General features: G+C 42.5%; 1 protein-coding gene across 3 annotated transcripts in view; it reads right to left on the bottom strand.

Moving 5' to 3' along the window:
- The window catches only part of LOC141958827 (proline-rich protein 5-like), a 213013-nt gene that overhangs the window by 76646 nt on the left and 112455 nt on the right, over positions 1-23912 (bottom strand). For 2 of the 3 annotated variants that reach the window (XM_074901748.1, XM_074901747.1), the window contains exons 1-2: positions 5663-5906; positions 3708-3847 (exon numbers count right to left, since the gene is read on the bottom strand). Coding sequence is in view for 1 of the 3 variants with exons in the window: in XM_074901746.1 (XP_074757847.1) it covers positions 3715-3745 (31 nt within the window). In the remaining 2 variants the exon portion in view is untranslated. Of the gene's footprint in view, positions 1-3707; positions 3848-5662; positions 5907-23912 lie in introns of those variants that run through there. The other variant, XM_074901746.1, reaches the window with a different exon arrangement.

Here is a 23912-nt window from a genome sequence, read left to right as displayed (position 1 = left end):
AAAGACAGCGTATTCCCTGATGGTTGTGTGCGCCATATAGAACGGGAAGCTCAAAGTCTTCAGCAGGCTTCATTTCAAAGTTAGAAAAACTTTGTGAAATACAAGCACTGCAGAGCACACAGCGACAGCTGTAGTCTTTGCTAAGAATCTACAGTGAAAAGAAATATTCCTAGAATATATTGATGTAAAAAAGTATCAAAGATACTTTCAGAATGAACAAATCAACCAAAAAGCCTTTAAGGCAGACATCACTGAATGGCAATGAAGTTACACTACTGGGCATTTTCTTTCCTCTGGACAGGACTGGTATCACAGCCTGGTTGGTATCACCTGAAACTCCCAAGCCTGAGACCTTATTTTCAGTTCTTCACAACTTTATTTGTGGGTTGAAATTTTCCGACCTCAAAAGCATGCGAGTAAGATGGGAGTTCAGCAAGGGTTACTGAGAAGGCTAAGTGAAAGAAATGGGATTTGAACAAGATAAGAGAGAAGAGATGAGATAGGAAAGAAGTTGAATGAGTCCCAACTGGGGATAATAAGCAGAAAATCTGTGTCCACTAATGTAGCTTGAAATGAAACCCAAGATTGTTCTGTCACACCATTTTTTTTTTCCCTATCAGCACATCAGCTGTTACATCCTCTCACATTGCTTGGCCTGAGAAAGAGCAACCTACAATTGCTATCAGTTATTCCATCACATCAAGACTCAGAAGTCCGTACAGCTAATCTTGAGATTCAGACTTGATCACGACCTACGCTGGTGTCAATATGATCCCACAATAGAATTCCCATGTTTTTTAAAATTAAAAGTTTATATGTGGATACAAGGCCATAGAGTTTGTTACAAGAATATCAGTGCACCTCCTAAGCCTAAAACAGAAACCTTCCGGAACACCAGAGATGAGTTTGCCTCAACAATGTGATTTTAGGTCTCTCTGCATACGCACAAAGACTTATTTTTAATTACAGGCACAGAACAGTATTTTTTCTTTCCACGTAATTCTTTCTTCAGCTTCTGCACAGGAGAATGTGATCTGAAGAACAACCGTTCATTTCTAATGAAAAGATAATTGTCTTTCCCTCCTGTTAAGTAAATGTAGTGGATGTAGTCACAGAGGCTTGCGTGAAGGGAAGAGGAGAGCTAATATGGATGATCTGGAATCCATTTTTGCCTCTGCCAACAATTTCCAATGAGACACCTTGCAAGTCATTAAACAAAACTCTTGGAGATTTGAAGACTACCTAGGAGTTTGTGGAGACAACATATAAGTAATATGAAGAGAGCAGTTCCCTCAGGAGAGCCGATCCTAGCTTGCTCCCCTTGACTGACAGATCTGCCATGCTTCCTGAATGGTGAAAACAGAAGCATAATCCTTACTTCTGGAATAGTTTAAAAGCATGAAAAAACAGCTTAAAGGAATACCCATATATCTTTGGTTTTCCCCAAAACAAGAGAGAGAGAGATGCTTTGCTCTTCAAAGCACTAAGAATATGGAGAGCAGCCTGACATAAAGAATTGGCTTGAGAATAAAAGAAAACTGAGTAGAGCCACCAGTCTACAGAAAAACCCAAATAACAGCTGGAATTCACGCTGAGTGCCTGGCACTGGACACCTAGTCCTTGATTCTCAGACACACCTGCAGCCCCAGGTATAATAAATGGCAGGGCTCACCAGATTCAAAATTTCTTACAAATGCGTGGTTTGACCCATCGCATCGCATATTTGCATGATTAGAGGATTATTTCTTACGTGTTCATCAGCTCATGCTACTTACTCCCTGTCTGCAGTCGCTCTCTGCATATGCTGTGAAAATTATTGTCATCATAGATCAAAGATTATGCCTCCAAAAGACAGAGTGAGCAGGAGGGGGAGGAAAACTCTCAGAGAATATGGATTGCATCAATATCATATAAAGTGAATTCAGTAATAAAGAATGAAAGATTTGGTAAGTATGACCAAAGAAAGACATCCAACAGAAGCAGAGAATGAATCATTGCTTTTTAATTTTTTTCTTCCCTTAAATGTTCTTGTTTCTTACACCAGATATTATAAAACAATGAATATATTTAGTTCTCTTAAAAAAATGCCTTATATTTTATAACAAAAGAGTTTATTTTAGTTAGGGTCAGGGAAAATTTGATGGTTCAACTAAACCACTCTTTAGTATACCGGTCTTACTGTCAGTCTCTTGTTTGATGCAAAGAAAGCTTTTTTGGTAACTGTCTCCTTGAAAAGGCACCAGGTTGTCAATTTTTAAGCTGTCAGGCTTGAACAGTGTATACATACAACGGAATTTGTGCCTTATTATAGTAATATCCAGCAGTGTTGCTAAAATAAAGGTCTTCTGGCAATACTTTTACAATTACTCTTTCATTCCTTTTCAGTCTCAGATACTGCTGACTCAAACTCTCCCTTCATCAGTACTTTTAGCCACATATTCTAAAGAGTTTTTTTGGGAAAAAATATCAGTTAAAACCAGCATGATTTTATATTTTCAAAAGTTTTTTCCTCTGTATTTATTTTATTTTGCTGTTAAAATTTCAATAGTGTCCACACAGCCTGTTTTTTATGACAAATTTGTGCTTTTTTCTTGTTTATATATATATTATAAATCCTAACCAGACCTCTTCGTTCCTGGACATGAAACAGCTGCTTCTTTTCTGCAGCTGTGGATGTGGTGAGCAGCAAGAGTTACTCGAAGTAATGTTGGGGAGTCATCCCCAGGTGGCCTCGGCTGCTCAACCCGTTCCTGAGCCACAGCCTGCCTGCATTCCCTCATTTCCACCTCTCAGAGCTGCATCCTACATCACTAACCACAGCAAGATCTCAGACTGTGGTTTATATAGTCTGCAGGGTGACAATCCTTACCCTAGAGTTACAATGTTCTGTTAAGTCTCATTTAAAAAAAAAAAATAAAAAAAAATCAGTTTTAAATAAAATGGGAGTTATAGTTTCAATAACACGATGCCTATTAAACAATAACGGTTCTGTTGTATCTGAATTTCAAAATTAAACCAACCCAGCACAGCATAAACACAACTGTACTATGCACAAGCATACACCAAGGACTGTTTTGACTCTGAACAAGTTATCTGAAAAAAAAAAACCTGTTACATTTAAAACCAATAAAAAACAATACCTACATAAGCACGTAGAATCCTCACTCAGTTCAGTCACACGATGAGTTCATGACTCTATTCATATTCTTAAAGAAAAGCTTAAGAGTTCATAGGGGAGTACAAAAAATTACTGTTTACACATTTCCTCAGCGGTACTATTAGTAAACATTTATTCAACCCAGAACTTTAAAAATACAGTTTACATCTCCCCGTGTTTATTTACCTTTTGAATTCCTGCTCTAACAATGAAGAAAACCACACTGGGAACTCAGTTTTGTTTCACTTAGTAAAGTAAGTTCCACCCAGCATTACTGCGTATTTTTGTCTGAAGACACTGGAATGAGTGACATTGTGCAAAAGCAGCTTTTAAAAAATAATTCGTTGGTTACAGAGAGATCACTGCCTGACTTAGATCTCTTCAGAGACCTCTCAGCAAACTGCTCGATTTGAGGCTATTTTAGGCAGCATACCAAAGGCCTGTACAACACGTCAGCGGCAAATATCACACTTAGATGTCAAAATGCCTCCCAAAAGGAGAGGTCACTCCACCTTGGAAGAGGTTTTGGTGTCAGAAACAAGGGTCCTACCTTCAACGGCTCCGACTACTGCTCCGTGATGAGCTTTACTCCTGCATCCAGTCACCTAGGTTGGACTTGCTGAAGTAAAAGACCAGATGAAGTTGAGCGATCATTCAGCTTGGAAACTGAGTAACAGGTCAACAGCTCATCTGTGTTAAAAAAAAAAAAAAAAAAAGGCCAAAACCCCAGCAAGGTCATCAAGACAGCATCAAGGACAGGAAACTCCTGGCTGTGACGCGGTGGGAAGAGAAAAGGCATCTAAGTGGGACGGATTTCAGGGGAGCTGCTTAACCTGCTGTGCAAGGGTGGGCAGAGAGGCTCGGCTCTTTTGTCTGTTTTGTCTGCCCTGAAAGGTTTCAGCCTTCGGTGGACTCCTACCAGGGTGGGTTTGGAAGGGATGGGAGGAATTGCAGGAATGCTTAATGGCAGCAAACCAGAGGAACCGGTTCCAGTCCCAACGCCCAGCCTACCACAGGCTCCCCAGGAGTTCCTTGGCCTTAACTAAAAACCTTGTGCCACCTTCTGCCTGGAAAACTCACTACAAAATAAAGAGGTGATCATCGCTCGGACATCTGGAAGTTGGGAATCAAAGTTTCACACACAACATGAATTCAGCCCCTCGTGCACACTGACACAGATGTTAACCACGCACCAAAAATCTGATGCTACACCCATAGGAAGTGTGCTGAAAAGTGAACAAATATGTATAAATATGTAGGAAGCGTGCTGAAAAGTGAACAAATACGTATAAATATGTAGGAAGCGTGCTGAAAAGTGAACAAATACATACAAATACGTAGGAAGCGTGCTGAAAAGTGAACAAATACGTATAAATACGTAGGAAGCGTGCTGAAAAGTGAACAAATACATATAAAAACGTAGGAAGCGTGCTGAAAAATGAACAAATACATATAAATACGTAGGAAGCGTGCTGAAAAGTGAACAAATACATATAAATACGTAGGAAGCGTGCTGAAAAATGAACAAATACATATAAATACGTAGGAAGCGTGCTGAAAAGTGAACAAATACGTATAAATATGTATTACAATGGGGGTGCCAAATTAATTTTCAAAGGACTGGTAACAAAGAGGATGAAAGAAAACCCTAAAAGCACAAGATATCGATACATAGCTAGAGCTGTTCTTTAAGTGATATTTTATAGCTTGAATCTCCATCACACATTTAGTGTAATCTCTACCCCCTTTCCTGTGTTTCTCATGAGGTTTTGTATTGATGCGAGCTCCAATTCTGCAACAGGACTCAGAAACTTTTTGTCCTGTGAAGTTCTCTCATGAAGTCAAAGCACAAGTTCACCTTACCGACCATCAAACCCAGAAAACTGTGTCATATATTCTCAGCATCGGGAATTTCACTCACACTTGCACAAAGAGCCCCAAAACACTCAGTTCTCAGACCGAGGGGTACGCACCGGTGTAAAACAACAGCCTCATACCTGTTACTGCATAAACCGGTCTCTAGTTGTGACCTTTGAATCGTATTATTGTGGTAAACAGTAAAAATTAAAGCGCCCAGCAGAAAGGCCACAGGGCCAGCCAGCCTGGCTGGGGTGAGCTGGGCGCAGGATGGAGCAAAATGGGGTCTGAGGAGGGGGGGTATCCCAGCCCACCCCGCTGGTCGCTTCACCGGTAGCCAGGGCGTTTCTCACCCGGAGGGCAGCACGACAGGCTGTCAGGGCGAGAAGCGGGGACGCACCTGTACAGCTCCACACACACACACACACACACTGAGCCCCGGGGGCCCGCCTGGCGCCCCGCCAGCAGCCCCGGGCCTGGGCCGCTCTGCCCCGCCGCCCCCCCGGGCGGTCAGTCAGTCCTTCTCCTCCCGCCCCGGGAGTTCCCGCCGCTTCCACCGCCCCGAGGGGAAGGAGCCGGGGCGCAGCGGGACCCCGGGGACAGGCAAACCGCGGCCCCCCGCGCCCTCCCCGGGCCGGCCTCACGTACCTGGCGGCGGGCGGGGAAGACTCGCAGGACCCACACAGGTGCTTGTCCCGGCCGAGACGAGGCGGGCGGCGGCGGCAGCACCGCCCCGGGGCCGGGGCCGGGCGGGCAGCTCCGGGCCCAGACTAGGCCGCGGGCGGGTCGCTGAGGGCCCGGGCCGCGCCGCCGCCCCCCCGCTCAGGCAGGTGCAGGGCGGCGGCTTTTCGGGCAAATGCCGGGGCTGTCGGAGCCGCAGCACGGCCCCGGCCTTTCGGTTTCGTTTCCCTGGGCAGGAGGAGGAGGAGGAGGAGGAGGAGGAGGAGGAGGAAGCCGGCCGTGGGGCGGCGGTGCCCCGGCCCATGGCCCCCCGCAGGCCCGCCGGGTGGGCCGAGGTGGGGAAACCAGATGCAGAAGCAAGATGTGGGAATTCATCTCTTTGTACCGCCTCTTCATGAGTTTAGGGGGAAAACGATCCAATTCTTGATCATCGCCCAGGAGCGATGCCCAGACTGACAAATCGCTCCCCTTTGTACTTCGTTCCAGGGATGTAGAGAAGAGGGGTCAGGTGTGGCCCTTCGCTGTGAGCGTTATTTTCCAGTCACCCTGACCAACATTTACCCTTTTCAGGTAGTTTTTTTACAAGTCTGTGACACCAGCAGCTCCTCTAGGTCTACCCCAGGCGTCCCCATGCGGTTAGGAGAGGTCCAAAGTACCGTCAGCATCCTGGCAAAAGACCCCAGGTTGATGTTTTGTCCCACAGTTTCCCTGAGATTGTGCCATTTTCTTTATATTCCCTCAAACCCACGCTGGGAAATTGTCACTGCCAGTAGAAGGGTGGGAAGTCAGCCGAGATAAATCAACGCAAGTTAAAAAAAAGGAAGGGGGTGTGTGTGTAAAAACACAATTAGAGGCACAAGGATGCCCCCTCACTACCTCACTGAGTCACAAATTGCCGGATACTTCCACTGCTCTGGAAAAATCCTACCAGATTCGCCTTCCCTGGCTTCTGCTGGTGGCTACTGTCAGAAATGGGGGCGATGGGAGGCAGGGACTGACTCGGTACAACTGCCCTTACAGCCCTCGTGCTGCCTTTTCCAGACAGAAATTGGCTCGCTGTGGACTCACTCCTGCTTCCAAGTGATTGATTCGTGCTGTATCTTTATTTTCTGTCCATCTGGAGGAGCCTTCTCCTCACCCCACTTTACTACAATTAATAGGAATTTCTGCTAAGTGCACAACTTTGTACTCCCACTATTAAATTGCATGTCGTTTCTCTTTCTCCTGTCCACAGACTCATCCAATTCTTTCCACAGGGTATTCCAATCCTTTTCTGTTGTAACAGCAGGTCTTGGGTTTATGTCATCAGCAAATTTCATTAGCACACTCATGATTTTTCTGCCAAGGTCACTAATAAAATTTTAACTAAGATTAGTTCTGAGATCAGTCCCTACGGAACTGCATTAGTAACCTCCTTCCATCTAGTTTCCCTTTCAGCACACACTATTGTCCTTACTTTTCATTTCTTACATTCATCCGCATCTCTCCATCTTAATTAATATTTTCTCGCATGGCATCCTCTCAAATGTTTTATTGAAGTCCAGACAGATTTGATCTACCGTATTTTCATTGTTTGAGAAAATGATTTATCAGACAAAGATACTGGCTTAGACTGGTGTGTTCTATCTTTGGTGAAGTCCTGCTGCATTTTAACTAGTTTTTCATATACCTCCACATCTTTAATTAGTTTTTCCTTCAGCGTTTTTTCTAAAGCTTTGTGTACTAATGAGGTCAGATAAAAAGAGCCTGTAGCTGCTTGGATCACTCTGGTTTTTCATCAAGCACAAGTCCCACACAAAAGTCTCTAGACTTTCCATTGTCTTTCCTGGGCTGCTGTGGCTGCTAGGTCTGACCTGAAATTAAGGTACAGCATGCCTGTGATTGATCTGAGACTAACTCCTCAGGCCGAAAAAGCCAAATGTAATTTTTTACTTCAGAGCCCACCTCACGGGTCTCTTCTGCAAAACTATGCATTCAGATTGCCTAGTTCCTATATTTATTTACAATCATACCTTTGAGATTTTATGTCCTCAGCCTGAATGTTCTGGCATTGCTTTGCACCTACCTCTTTTCTCTTTCAAATGCATTTCTTGATGTTTGTATTTTTATTGTATTAACATTTTGTCTGCAACCCAAAAAGAAAAGTTGAAGAACACTGCTTCTACTTTCCTCTTTATGAATAGGTCCAGTCAGTGGATTTAGAACAAATCTTAGTATTTTAAAACAAAATCATTCCGCTCGCCTCCAATTGCACGCCAACTGCCACCTCAAAATGAGATGCAGAAGTGAAGCTCATGAGTGAACAAGTGTTAAGTTTGTTCTACAGAACCCAGAGAGAGCTTTTTGTCTAGCATTAGTTTGGTCTGAAACGAGATCTCTTTCCACGGGCTTTTCCACTTTCTTAAATAGGTCCAAACTGATGTGAGACTCCAGGCTGCTTTTTCCAGATGGAGGAGACCATGGTGAGGTCTTTGCTGAGGGCGACAGTAGTACAAATGGGAGGGGAGGAAGGCAAGTCCAGATTTTTGGCTGGACTGCTGTACTTCCAAATCCTCCATCCAGCATGAAACTCTCCCCTCTTGTACCTCAGCCCCTCTGCATCCTTTTGCATGTCAGAATAAACAGGTTGTTCAGAGACAGCTTTACACGGACCCCATCCTATGGCACTGAGCTCAGTTTGTGAAAGAAAGGTGGAAGAGGGGAGCTTTCAGTTGCTGACATCTTCTGAGCAGCCAAATTCAAATCAGAGCAGCGATGACCATAAGGACTGTAGGATTGTTGCTGGAAGACTTCGGTGCTAACTCAGCTCTTCATCATCTCCTGTTGGCAGAATGCCTGTGCAAGGTGTAAACTGCTTGTCTTATTTTATCTGCACTGGTAGACAATCAGTATTCCGTAGGTAGGATCTAAAGCTAATTACAGCCTATGGTCACAGAAAGCAAGTTTTAATGATTAAATAGTAGAATAACATTAGGCTGCAGGTTTTTCCTTGGTAAAAGATCACCTCTGTTTTCTCTCTAGGTTTGCATGGTGGCTCTCTAAGATAAGACTCAACACTGAGGCCAGCTGACCTTATGCAAACTGGAGGAAAGATCAACAGAAACAGCAAGGTTATGTTTTCGAGTAAGGCTGTGACATCTCACCAGGCTAAGCTTAGTAAGTCATGCAACCTTTTCAGATTCAAAATAAGAGAGCACTATACAGGGGGGTGTACCCAGTTTGGCTCTACATTGTGTATATATTTGAGCTTTTCATTCCATATGAACCAGAAACAAATGTGTGCTATTTGTCATCTCTAAATCCGTAATTTATATACAGGTCCACTTAAGGAACATAATTCACTATTGTTGAAATTTGCTTTAGAGAAAGTTGCAAATGAGAGGCCCTTAAAGCAAAATGACTTAATATGGGGCACTGTGTCTTTTTATTTATGATGTGTAATGTATCAGTTACCACGGTGAATGCAACATAAATACACAGATTCAGTGGAACCTCCAGTATTCTCAATGCATCTCTAATTTCTAAAATGGCAGTGCAGTACTACTGTATGGATAATAAAGCAAAAGCATTAATTTAAAAGGCGAAAATAAATTCCCGTTACACCACTTAGAGTAAAAAAAAAAAGACACGTCAATAAAAGAATTGCTTGGTTTCTGGTTTTGTTTCTATAATGCTACCCCCATTCAGGCAACTTGTCAGAGCCTTTCATTGCTACAAAATAGAATTGAACGCTGAAGGAAAGCTGCGAATCGAAAGCAAGATTTAAGGGACTGAAGAGCTGTTTGAATTTTGTTTTTCCTCTCCATTGCTTTCACACATGTTTGTGAACTCACAGTTGGATTTCCTCAAACAGGAAATTCCACGGTAATTCTCATTAGTGAGCTATGGTAATAGCAGTCCCGTGAATCCACTTTTCAAAGTCATTCCCTTTTCAAGGAAATAACCACTAATATGGGGCAAATCCTCATTTGCTGGGTTGGTGTCACTGCATTTAGCAGAAAAAAAAATTACTCTGGCAAATCATCCATACTCTTCTTTCGGACAAGCTTATTATGAGGCATAGAATAAGTGCAAGAGTAGCGTGGTGTGACCACAAGTACTACTGAAGCACTGCTCTACAAATACATTTGTTGCTTTAGTAGATAATGTAAACAACAGGCAAAGTGAGCCTGGCTGGTAATTCCTGGAGGGCAAAGATAAGTAAGGATTAATGGAAAAAGATTACAGATAGGGATTTTTCTGAGGAACATCTTCCGCAAGCACAGCTTCAGAGAGCAGCATGCTGGCCCCAAGCAGTGGTCCACCCAGCCGAGGCCCTGCCTCTCAACACGTGCCAGGTGTGTCAGTAAAGTCTCCGACTTTCCAGAAGGAAGACTGTTACACAGCCTGTCCCTCATGAAGATTTTTAACAGAACCCATAAAAGATCTGCCCTTCAACCAAAGCGTGAAATTTAAATCCCTTTCTAAATTTTTTAGCAGCTGATGAACAACCTCAACATCAAGATATTTTCATCGTTTTTCATCAGCCCTTGGTTCAGAAACCTGTTCATGAGTTTCTTTCTACCTCAACTTCAGCACCTACCTGAATTACACCTAAGGCAATGACTTAAACTTTGCTTTCTGACATGAGATCATTAACCAGAATTTGTTCCCAAGCGATGGACCAAGAAGATTCAAGTTGTTTCAAGTCATGAACTGCTTCAATCTGAATTTCTACCAAAGCTTTCCATCAAGAGCATCCCTCTCAATAAGCACAACTTAAAAGTGTGACTCTGAGTGCAGTTTCTGCATAAAAGGACATTATTATCATCAGAACAGAACTGAGAACAGAGTTCTTCCCAAACCAGTTCCCAATGCAAATAAAACGGTGAACTGTAGAATCAGCACATATGGCAGTAGATTTTTATTAATTGGTTAACAGCTCCAATAACATAGATGCCTACACATCAAAGTCATGTAAACAGAGCTCAATCACCATATGGAACTAGACCAAGATGATAATGGGCAACAAAGCACGGCAATCCTATTCATGTTCCATATGGCTTCTGTTGACTTCTATCTATTATGCTGAAAATTCTCTGTACGCTGTTATGGAGTACCGTGTTTTGCTTTTCAAAATGGATGTATGAAATTAGGAATCCAAGCGTACCATCAATGGCCCAAAAATATAGAAATTCTGTAAAGAGAACTTAAACTGGATTTTTTTAAATTTTTTTTTTTCCTATATCAGTGTCATGCTTGCTTGAACCCTACTTAATTTTTTTCTATTTGACGAACTTAGTTAAGCTAAATCTTACTACACTACCACTTCCTTCTGCACCAGTGGAACAGGTCCTGTTGTTACAGCACAATTACTGCAATATTGAACCTTAGGAGAGAGACACAAAGGCTGATGGCAGCAAATACAAGCTAAAGGTCTTTATTTACCCATTCCTTTATCTGCACCATTCCAAGTGTAGAGTACAACATAGATTATTTTCCTCTCTAGCAAGACAAATGGATGTAGATTCTTATTCCACGGTGAAAAGGATAGAAAGACACAGACACTTTGAGGAATTCACTCGGGAGAAACAAATCACTATTGTGAAAAGCCTGATGCTTTTCCTGCTTTCAGCTTGAACACATATATTATTTGGAGCTAATAATTAACAGTTTGGACTTTTCAGACAGATGTGCTAAGTACACCTTTTGAAAATCAGGCACAGAAGATGGCCCTTGCAGAGTGAATTGCCGAGGCGATGTAAGTGCTTTTCCGACTGACATGGGGGTACAATCAAAGCACAGTGGCTTTCAGGTCCGAGACTCCGTGACTAGGGGGAAGAGATGAGGAGAAAGCAGAAAGAGCCTTCCATCTAGTGGAAGCTTTTTTTTTAACAACTGATTCAGAACCGTCTGCAGTTTTAACAGTGAGTTCAGTCTGGTAACCCTCACTCGCAGAGCCCTGTGCTTCTGTCTATCACAGCACAGAGCTATGGAGCAGGGTGCTCCACTGATGCACCGTCCAGCCTCAAACCACTTTCTCACCTTGCCCAACACGCACAAAACTCCTATTAATCAGTCAGTGTTCCAGTCTAAATTATTTCAGAAATGAGGTGTGGGGACCACGGTCTTGCCTTTCTTTTTCTTCCTAAAATAGGGAAAGGATTTGAATGGCAAAACCTGTTTGAACTTGGAGCTTTCCTTCAGAAATTGAGAAGGGCCTAGAGGCTGGCTGTTGAACCACATCTTTATACACTGCTGGACCATGTCTCCTGGTTGGTTTAAGTGCTACTGCCCACTGCTTTTGTCATTTTGACTGGAGTGTTGCTGATTTTTTAGCTGGATCAAAGGCAGTTTGATGTCTGGTGTCCAAAGAATGGGAAAGAGCAAGTGAAAACGGGGCATCTGCTGTTTGGGAATCCACCGCCTATGAAGCAAATGGGGTTTCCATCCTCCTACTGCTGAAAAATGAGGTGAGACAACACCCCTGGCAGCAGGACTGGTCTGCAGTGCAGGATGAAGGAGGCATCACATGCAACTACCACAGCTAGTACCGTTTCCCCAGAGTTAACAGTTAACATCAGTGGCCCACACGTTCATTCATTTTGACTCAGATCTGGTGCCTTTCCTACGGTTAAGTCAAAAGAAGGTAGTGCTGCTTCTTTCCTCCACGACCTTGTAAATCTGAAGCGTGTACCTGCAAAGGATCACCTCCACCTGGCAGGGCACAAAAAAAAGCCTGGTCTGCACCATAAAACACACAGCACTGGGCTTTTTCCTCTCTCCCATCAATGATAGTCTTCTGAACAAAAGACAGCAGAGGACTTGCATGCTTCATTTCCCTAAACAGATTTATAAACCACAGCAGCACCCTAGCAGGTGCTGAGGTTTGAAGTCTCCCATTTGCCTTGTTTTTTTTCCTTGAGCAAAGGCAGCTGGTGAACTATAGGGAAATTGCAAACTTTTAAAGAAAGGGCTTAATCCACCATCTGAAATTCACAGAAGCATTAAGTCATTATTCAAATGAAAAGCTGCTTTTAGCCATTAACATATTTTTGTCAACAACAAAAAAAAGCAAGATGCTGATATGAGGGGAGGTATGTGCATTCTTATTTATATGGTAATTGAATGGTCAGGGAGTTTGCCTGTTATTTTCCTAAGACATGGTATGCGTCAATTAAAACTATGTTGCTCTACTCTTCTAATGGAACCTGGCACCATTAAGAAATCTTTTTTTCTTCCTAAGATGTGATGGGGAAAAAGGCATTGAAAGTCAACCCATTTATGCAACCTACTTTGTAACATGATTGCTGGCTTTTGCCTTTCTACAGACAAAGCAAAATTAATAATTCTTCTCTGTAACAAGTGACAAGAGAATTATTTCTGTCTATCAAACCCATCCTAAATAGGAGTAAGAATATTGCTTCCCCTCCCATAAATTTGCATATTTAGAGTGTTCTTAGTAAAATCTGGCGCGTTATAATTCAATGGCTCATAGTCTTTGTCAATCAGGCTTCTTTCAAGAGTGAAAATATTTTTAAAAGCCAGCGTACAACTGCAATTCTCTTTCGTCCAAGCAGCACATGTTGTAAATCATGGTGCAGAAAAACTCCGGCTGCGTTTAGATGGGCCGAGTTCCGCTGATGCTGGCAGTCCTCTGGTTGGCCTGAGCTGGGTCTGAGAAGTCCAGCAAGCTCCTCTCCAAATGCACCGTTAGCAGAGATAATTGTCAGTGCTCAAGAAGTACCCTGAGAGAACACCTCTTACCGCTGTGTATCGTTTTAATCCCCTCGGTTCATCACTCAAGCTGGAGCTGCTGCTTAGTGTTCAAACCAAGGGAGCCATCCGTCACCGGTTTATGCCTACCTGTCTCTCAATTTATGCAAAATCCCCAGGGCCTCACCAAAAAGAAACCAAAAAGACAAATCACTACCCAGTGGTGTGGGATTATTAGCATTTTTTGCTGAACGTGCTTACACATATGGCGTTAGCTTTCCTACCCATTGCAGCCTCAGCCTGAAGAGGGGCAAGCTGAGGGGCAGAAAGGTGAATACTTCAGGGCTATCAGGAATTGCAGAGGTCAGAACCATCATTTCTGAAGGGGCTTGAAGGGGTTGTTGCAGAGAAGATGTGAACCACTCCACAGAAATTTCTAAAAGGTGAATTGCCTAAATCTCAAAGTAGCACGTCTGGATAACAAAGGTAATACAAAAGGACAAAGCTCAGCCTCACAGGCTGTCCAACACCCATCTGCTCTGGACAATTTTCCAGCATCCCGTGATAAGGGAATGTCAGAGCAGGAGCATGGAAGATGAATTGCACAAGCACTTGGTATGCTAAGCACAAGACCAGTCCCTAAAAACAGACTCTGTAATCCTGAAGGAGAGAGTGTCTTCCCAAATAAATTTGCACACTAGCTATATGATGCCTTGATCCTATCACAGTTTTGGCTGTGGATCATCTTTCTGCAAATGTAATCTGGAGATTTTAGATTTGGGAACGATCGGGTTATTTTGGCAGCTCTCGTTTTCTGATACGTGTGAAAAGTAACACAGTATTTACAAAACCCAGTGATGCTGTCGTACAAGTTCTCAAATTTGTATCCTACCTGCAGTGCCCTCAAACATGTAAATTTTTTAATTATAAAGAGTTAGGGTATTCAGAAGACAAGCAGCGTTCGTAAGACAAGGGAATAGATGTACTTAAAGCTAAATAACATGAGTTGGCCAAAGCAATGCTAGGCAGTCTGATCTTGTAACTGCACAGCTAAGATAATGGGGAGCTTGAGAGTGTGACTGATAAGCAGACAGACTGACCTGGATGATATCTGTAATCCGTCAGTGAACTAAAAAAGGACCAAGAAAAAGCTATGCTGGACGCTGTGGTTTTGTAGGATGAGGAGGTGCAGCTGAGGAAGTCTTCCATTTGCAGGTTGATTTGAAGTGTCCAGAGTAGTTAAAGAACTCTAGTCTTAGCTGAACACGTGATGAATGGAGTTGGGACTTTGCACGGGGATGAGGTGAGCAGCCAGTTACCAGGTGCATACAGACAATGGTGGTACTACTGCTGCTCTTTATATTAACAATAGCAAGTACATGCCCCAGCTAAGTTCAAAGGCTTATGGTGTTTGGCACTTTTTATATACCTAATAGATAAATATTTTGGGAAAAATATGTCCCAGGAAAATGACAGATAACATCTTAACCACACTAAAAACCTGTACTGTGTTAGCTGTGTTGGTGTACAATTGCAGGACAACTACCTATAGAAATGGATGCTGATACAAATAGGAATAAGCTGTTCTGCTCATGCACAGCTGCACCAGGGGAGGTTTAGACTGAGCATTGGGAAGGATTTCCACAGAAATATTTAGAGCTGTCCGAAAAACCCCACGTGGTAAAACAAAAGCTTAGGCCAGATTCATTATGTTCACAAGTCCATGGGGCCTGATGGGATTTATCCCAGAGTTCTGAGGGAGCTGGTGGATGTTACGGCAGGACCCCTCTCTCTCGATCATCTTGGGAATCCGGGGAGGTCCCTGCTGACTGGAAGCCGGCCAACATTATTCCAATCTACAAAAAGGGTGTGAGGGAAGACCCAGAGCACTACAGACCTGTTAGTTTAACCTCAGTTCCTGGAAAAATCAAGGAGAAGACTATACTGGGTGCTGTCGAAAGGCATTTAAAGAATAATGCAATCATCAGGCACAGTCAACGTGGGTTCACAAAAGGAAAGCCCTGTTTAAGTGATCCGATACCCCTCTATGATAGGGTCACCCGCCTCGTGGGTGAAGGGGAGGCGGTGGATGTAGTTTTTGATACTGTCCCTCACAGCATCCTTCTGGACAAGCTGCCCAACTGTGGGATGAGCGGGTTCACGGTGAGCTGGGTGAAGAACTGGCTGAAGGGTGGAGCTCAAAGGGCTGGAGGGAAAGGGGCTACATCTGGCTGGCAAGCAGCCACCAGCGGTGTTCCTCGGGGCTCAGTTCTAGGGCCAGTCCTCTTCAATGTCTTTATCAACGATCTGGATGCATGGAATGCACCATTAGCAAGTTTGCTGAGGACACCCAACTGAGAGCTGCTGTTGACTCTCCTGAGAGACAGGAGGGATCTAGATAGATTGGAGCACTGGGCTCCAATGATTAATGGGTTGAAATTTAACAAGTCAAAATGCCAGATTCTGCACCTAGGATGGAGCAACGGTGGGCACAATATAGAGAGCAGCCCTGCAGAAAGGGATCTGGGGGTGCTGGTTGACAGCAGGCTCAATGCGAGGCAGCCCTATCTGCTAGGATGCACGGGAATGGTTCAGAGCTGCACCAGGGGAGGTTTACACTGGGTGTTAGGAAGTGTTTCTTTACTGAGAGGGTGGTCAGACACTGGAACATGCTTCCTAGAGAGGTGGTTGATACCCCAATCCTGCCAGAGTTTCAGAGGTACTTGGACAATGCCCTTAACAACATGCTTTGACTTTTGGTCAGCCCTGAATTGGTCAGGCACTTGGACTAGATGATCCTTGTAGGTCCCTTCCAACCAAAATTCTATTCTATTCTATTCTATTCTATTCTATTCTATTCTATTCTATTCTATTCTATTCTATTCTATTCTATTCTATTCTAGCCCCTGTACATACTCTATTGGTAGTCACATGTAGCAAAGGGAGAAAGTTCAGATTTAATTTAAGAGAGTTAAAAACCAATAAAAATGAAATGTTGCAGAGGTTTGCACTGGGATTTGAATTATTCCAAATTACAGGACTGTAAGAGTTTTTTAACATGTAAATTTAAAAATCGTAATTCATTGAAAAGCAAATGAGCATTATGCGCTGTTCTTGAAAACATTAATTCCAAGTTGCACGCTATTACAGAAATATCCCACTTTCCAATACCAGAGTTTTTAATTAAAAAATAATATGAAAAGCATCCATTTACTCACGATCTAAAGATACTACTGTGGAAAAAAAAGAATAAGGAAACCCCAAATGCAGGAGAGGCTGTATGCAAAGACAATGATGGGGCTTAGAGCAGAGCTGATGAAAGAAGCCTGCTGACAGCTAATTGCTTATCAGTGTCTGCAAGTGGGGTGAGGAGGCAGCAGGAATGCAGCAAGAGAGACTGTGGGCACCCGCTGAAGTTTTCGATGGCTGAAAATAATTTTCTATAACCAAAGAGCTCATGGGGAGGAAGGGGCTTCTGGGCCAGAAAAAATGCCTGCAGCTACAAAGCCTGGCGGAGCTGTGTGGGGGTTACGCTTTATTCATAGGAAGGTCTGAGAAATCAGTGGAAAATAACAGGGAGTCAGAGAAGATAAAATAACGCCGTAAGAGAATTGAACGCTGGAAACAAGGAGTTTATGTTTTTTTCACAGACTTTTGCATTTTTTGTACATATTTTCACTCTGAGCCCTTGCATGCACTCCCAGGAATCTGCCAAGACAGAAGAAAACTAAACCAACCCCATTTTCCCACCTCACCCCCTTGTGAGAGGGTTTTTTTGTCCCTTCTGTTTTTATCCCAGGCTTTCCTAATGACTTATTTTTCTCATTCATCACATATGCCGTGCTGCCTGCCTCTTGTTCCTTTACACCTCTCACTGGGCCACACACCTTCCAGGATACAGAGGTTGCCAGAGTGACGCTGCATATTTCAAGAGTGACAAAAGAAGACATTCATTTAAATAATACACCAAAATTTGTGCTGAACATTCCCAAACACATCGGTACTTGGCAGATAATCCTTCTCCTTGACAGTCTCAGAGTCAGGATGTACCAAGTGAAGATTATTCAGAACAGGCTGTAAATGCAAACTGAGTTGTGTTTGAAAAGCAGGAAAGTCGAGGCAGCTTGATAACGTATAGTTTGGAGCTTCTGTAGTTATAAGACCCCATGGATCAATTTTTGGAATCCCTGGTTCCATTATAAATTCCACAAGCAATATTCCGCTCCTCTGTGTTAACGTGCTGAGTGTAGCAAGGAATCAGTTTACAGAAGTCCCTGTAGAGAGGGCAATGATATTACAAGCATCTGTTGTATTTTCAGAAGCATTACGCTGCCTTTTCTCTTAGGGCTTATTACTGTGAACAACCACTGCACATGAAAAAGCCAAAAGCCATTGGACGTAAAGAAGGAAAAATTAAAAGGAAGGTGCAGAGTGCTTAGAAATTATTTGAAAATCTCTGTGCTTACACAGAAACTTTCTTCAGAAAGTCCCAAGACTACAAGAGAAATTCTGTGTATTCTGTAGATGGTATTACTCAACCTCTGGGCTATAGCCTTTTATTTCTTTATATGCATTGGAGGGACTCAAGCCTCGGGCTTCACTGTGCTGGGATCTTCCCAAATGCAGAACAGAAAGCAGCCAGGCCCACAAGAATTTACGATCTAAGAAACACACAAACATCAAGCAGCAAAGCAGGGGCAGCGATGACTTAGGCTCCAGTGTACGCCAAGTATTATCTTCTAGCTCATCCTACCAGAAATCTCTAAACCAATACAATTACAATCAAGTAACTTAAAAATACCTTTTGGCCCAAAGGAAGGCTCGTCTGTGTGTCATACTAATGTTCCTTATCCTGTATGTGTGCCTGCATTTTAGCGTAGGATGGCAGTTTATTATTTTTTTTTAAGGTTGATTCTAGCAATAAAGATAGCTGGAGTTTCCAGTGATAGCAGATAACAACAAATAGCTTTCTTGGTGGTTGAATAGTATGTCTGATGAAGATCTCTGCACGGAAGAGAAAGGATTTTGCAAATCTGCTTACTGTGATTAGAGGTGGTTTTAGAACTTACACAGTAGAAGCTGCAAGCTAGATAAATTCCTCAGTACCCAGGAAAAAAAAGCCAAGACAAAAAAGCGAGACTCCAAAACTTGTGCAAATAAACCTTTTACTCTGCACTAAATTCTCTAAGCCTCTACAGATAACCAAGCATTGTATGGTGAATTTAAATGAGATTTTCATTCAAGATTTGCCTAGTATGCTTTGATCTATTTTCCTTGTGATACTTTACATTTGATTCATCTTTGCCAAAGAGAGAGGAGAATTTCTGGGCACAGCGTATACTTAGTGCGTATCTGTAAGCCCATCAATCAGTATCTATTGTGTCTGTTGCCAGTTGGGTATTACTGCTAAATAATATATGCACTTTAAGTCCTCTGTTTAGGGAAGTCATTAAATCAGAGATGATCAAAAATCTCCAGATCTAGAAGCAGCGCTACGGCAGCTCCGGCCCAGGAGCTTTATCGATAGAGGAGAACTGATCCATTGGCTATCTTGCCATCTCAAATTGCCAAAGAGCCAGCACCGTGTACGCTTCCACCCAGAGCAGCTGAAGCCTTAACAGAAGTAATTGGTAGCTCGCCAGTTGAAAGCTCAGGTCAAAATCGATGGCACTGCTGGCTTTCTAGGAATTGCTGCTATCCATTGCTGTAAATTATGATCGGTCACCTTGAGAAAAGCACTGAAAGTTGAAGAACAGACCAAAAGCCTATTTAAGTAGCTCATCATCAATTATATTTAGACAAATCCCCCTGTACTGAGCTCACCCATCTTTCAAGTAATTTAAGTAACTATCAACAGAAAGGGGTCTGTAATTATTTAAAGCTGAAGTGCATCCATCCTTCATACGTTACATAGATTCTAGTGAAATACTGGGTTTGTCCCATTCATTTATGTTAACACTTTGTCTCTCATTAATGCTTTAAAAGGACAAGACTCCGTGTCTCTGAATCTCTTTTTCTATGTTTAAGAAGAAATGTGAGTTGTGGAGAACTCCATAGTTTGTAGGAGAGTACACACAGGGCTAGAAATGAACATTTGGCAAGAGAAGAGAGTGTTATCATTTCCATACTATCAGTTTCATTTAGCTTTGCTATTTTTTGGCAAGACACAGGCATAGTTGAAATGACTTGTCCCAGTACGTAAAACATTCATCTCTGTTCACATACTGCTGTTCTGGAGATATTTGTTTTGCAAAGCAATCTTTACAAATACTAAATTGTCCCGCGAAAGGCAGCATTATTCTGAAACCTATTTACGAAAAGCAAATTTCTTTGCTGGAACCTATACTGCTTCATTATCGTGATCAAAAGTTAGAGGAGGCTTTTTGATGACGTTGCAAACGGCCCTGGCAGATGTGAGAGGTTATAGGAGGATGTTGCATGAAGTGTTGTTACAAATAGAGTGATTCTTAAACATTGGAGACTGCCAATTGCCCTCATGTCAAGTGAAGTAAGCCGAGCTGCACCAATTAGTGCTAATAATAACACCCTCAGCTGGCATAAAGTTTTTAACGAACGTTAGGATAGCGGGGCCTAACAAGCGCTCAGGGACAGATCCTTGCCTTGCAAAGTACTCGCCAGAACATAGTTATAACCCAGTGGGCTACACAGACAAGGTGATGGCAAGCATCAGCTCTACAATCATGACTTTTTCCTCTCATGGGTTTACTCTGGAGGCGAAGTGGTGTGTGGAAATCAAAGCAGAAAAGCAAGGGAACTCCGGAGAAATAAGTACGAACAGGAGATAGGGCTGGAGCAACAGCCAGGTAGCACGAAAAGAGAGAAAACTGAGCGAGAGCTGTTGGTTGTCTGTGGGCTCCTGCTTTCCCTGTTCCTGTTGGCTGCTGGCTCTTCCCTCTATGCTTCACCACCACCAGCTGTGGCTCACGGGGAGGCTCTTGGACACAAATTGCTGCCGCATGCTGCGAAGGACCCCCCTTGCCCCACCGCCGGCTGGAGAGGAGTGTCCCCCCTCTTAACCCACTTCGTTTAGAGCAGCTGCCCATGACAGTAACAGCAGGAGTGCTGGAATGAGGCTGAAGTCTCACCCCAAGGCCAGAGGAGCCTCTGAAGACCAGCCCCTGTGCATCAGCCAGCCCGTGGTGCATTTCAGCGGGTGGCGTGGGTGCGGCGAGGTAGAGAGCATCACTCAAAATTAAACAGCCTGCACTGGCGGGGGTGGCTCAGCAGCTCGCTGGACTGAGCTCAGTTGTGCTTTATACCAAACAAAGCCAGATGAAAGTAGAAGTCAAGCAGCTCTTGGCCTCCAGGGTAATCAAATAAAATAGACTACATGAAACTCGTGCTACAGTGGGCCAGTAAAAACAAAAGTGTCAGTCAGCTGTTAAGGTAATACATGAGGAAGCAATCTCCAAAACTGAATTAGGAAGCTAGTGCATGCATTTCCAGGAGTGGGAATAAAGGCTTTTACTAAGTAGTCCTGAACTTCCAGATAAGCCCTGGAATTCAACCAGATCTTGATTTTCTAACGACACTCCCCATAAAACCACATAGCATTAATAAAAAATAAAGTAGTAATAAATTTGTACTGCACCTTACACCTCAACGTCTAAAATTCACCATCTAGAATTCCAAAATTCTGGTAGTTCTTTTATACATCAAAAAGGCAGTTTGTTTCATGTCACTATTATCTATTTCAGAATCAAAACTTGTACCTTAGTTGAAGATTCTGTCTGTCAGTTTGTATGACATTATCAAGTTATGTCTGGTCTGAGATTATTTCAATACACAAGATTTTGCTTTAGCATTTTGAGACAGATTTTTGCCTTCAGTAAATCTGCCTCTGTGCAAGATCCACTAGGTGAATGTAAAGTTATTCTATCGAGCTGCTAACAACCAAGAGCGTGCAGGAAGCATCACTGTAGCTGTGAATGTTTCTCAAAGTCCAACATATGAATTTAAAAATACCACACAGTTCTGTCCATGTCAAGTGTCAAAGCAGCAAACTGGAAATCCAGAGTCTGACACACATTAAGAGCCTGTATTTTTCTTTTTTTCCTTCTTTTTTGGTGTGTGTGTACGAACTGTAATCACAGCTATTTGCTTTGAGAAGAGCAAAAATAATCTGCTGCTCTCAGCACTGCAGCTCATTGAATTTCCTCTCACACACGTGCGTGCGCATCCCCCAACCTGACAAAGCAGAGTTAACATTAATATATTTATTAAACAAAAAGATAAGGACAATTGAACTGATCTCGGTGCTTAAATATGCTGTAACGTTTCGATGTCTGTAAATCTTGTAAAACAACGCTGAAAAAAAAAAATATGTAACAGCACTGAATTCAGCTATTTACACTGAGGCTAAAAAAGGCTCAGCTGGTATTTCCTGAACGCAAGGTCACAGGCACTGTGGCTCTGGAGGAGGGAAAAAAACTTGTGGGAGTGGGAAGGAAGCATCGTTTAGTTGCAAGACAAGAATATACAGAAAACATGCTCTAGCAGGAAAAAAAAAATGTTTTAAACTATTAATAACAACCTAGTTATAAATATATAACCCAGATCCTTCTGTCTTCATTTTCTTCCCCTTTTTTGCTGTTGTATTTTTAGCTTTCCTGTCTGGTCTTTTCCAACCTAGATAATTCTGTAATTAAATCCAGAACCCACCTTAGGCTCAGGTCTAAGTATCTCATTTAAACAAGGCCCACCAAGATGTATGATTTTAACCAGAATCAGTCAAACCTGTGCAAAAGGCTGCCTGGGTGCTTATTTTGGTTGAAACCAAGTTTATTTTGGTTCAGCTGATAGGAGTTAGTAACAGTTTTGCACAGTTTGCCCTGGTCTGGCATAAACTAAAGTAAGTACAGCCAAAATCAGAATTTTAAGTGTTGGAAAAGAGTGGGTGCTTCAAACTAGTAAAATTTTCTTCTGGTCTACAAGACTTTGATTAAAAGGTACTAAGAAAGGAGCTGGGTCTGTGTTATTTTACAGGATATAGGATAGAGAGAAAAAAAATCCAACCTGTAGAAAAGCTGTTCAGAGGCAGATAAACAATCACAAACACGGTGTCTCTTGAAGGTAAAGAAACGTGCACGAGTAACAACAATAGGTTATCCCTTTTTCTGTTCTTTTTAGCGCTGCAGCCTCTTCGTGAGGCCCTTAGTTCTTCACAGTGATGAGGAAATGGAGAACTCTCTTCACTTACCACCCGTAAAATCTTAGGTACCATGGAGGAGAAGACCCACAAAAATGCAAATAGAGAAGGAGAGCATTTACGTTCTTACTGAAATACATTATTTAGGCCAAAGAGGTTGAACATCTGCATATGCCTTAACATTTTTTTAAACTGTTCTTTCAACATGGCAAATGAAATCAGCAGCATCCCCTTTGTTCCAACACAAGCCAGTGTGGCAGCCCTCAGTGCTGCGAAGGCGCTTTCAGGTTCCCCAGCAATTTTGTGTGGCTGTTTCGTTTTCCTTCTTTCTTTCTCTTTCGGGGGTAGAACAAAATAATTATCAAAGTTAAGAGAATCTTTGCTACCTTCCTATCTTAAAAAAATCCCTGCTTTGCGGTTTACATCCTCTATTCTGCAGGTGGTGTAGGCCAATATTGCAGAGTACATATTTATCTTTGTGCATCCCACAAGCTGAGAACAGATCTTTTATCACATCCATTTCAAATCAGAAGTTTTACTTGTTTCCTTTCAGGAGACAGAGAGATTACCAAGGGCAAAGAATTGCCCAAAGTTCTGAACAGCATTGCTACTAAAAGGGGATTTTTTTTTTCTTTTTTAAAGATGAAGTGAGAGAAGTATAACTAGAGATGGAAGATGAAAGCATCTTTCCTGCTTTGGTGATGAAAGGGAGATACAGCTTAAGAAGTTTTCTGGAGAGGAAGAAGCACATTAGAAAAGATAAATATTTCTTTACAAAAAAAAAACCCACAACCCAAAAACATTGCTGTTCTTCGATCTTGAGATCAAAACCAGCCTGCCATTTAGAAAATAAGAAGAACAGGTCCATGCAGGCAGGGAGCACTGGAGCTTCCTCCTTTGAGCAGATTCTTGTATGCTCACATTAGTGCTGGCGTGTTATTAGTGCTACTTAGGTGGAATTACTTAATGGAATAAGGGAGATGCTTTTCCAAATTTCATCCCTGGCCTGAGCTTCTTGTGCACTTCTTTGCACAAACATCAAAGAATGGGATTTTCTTCCTCTGCATAGCGGCCATTTAAATCTTGCTGGTTTCAAGAGGATGAGCACAGGATGAAAACTGAATGTTTTTTCAAATTTCCATTATGTGCCCTCATTCATGATTGAGGAAATGCAGAAAATACTTTTTCTCATAATAATGTACTGTCCATTTAGAGTCAGGGCAGGAACTTCATTCCATAGTTTGCCAGAAATTTTTGTAAAAATTCCTCTCAGCTTAACATGTCGATTTACTTTTTATTCTTAAGAGAGCAACATAGCCCAATACTAGTGAAAATTACTGCTTGACCCCATTT

This window comes from Athene noctua, chromosome 3, assembly GCF_965140245.1.
Source record: "Athene noctua chromosome 3, bAthNoc1.hap1.1, whole genome shotgun sequence".
In the NCBI taxonomy this organism is placed as follows: domain Eukaryota; kingdom Metazoa; phylum Chordata; class Aves; order Strigiformes; family Strigidae; genus Athene; species Athene noctua.
Note: the sequence above shows the minus strand (reverse complement) of the source record. Positions and strands in the feature narration are given on the sequence as shown.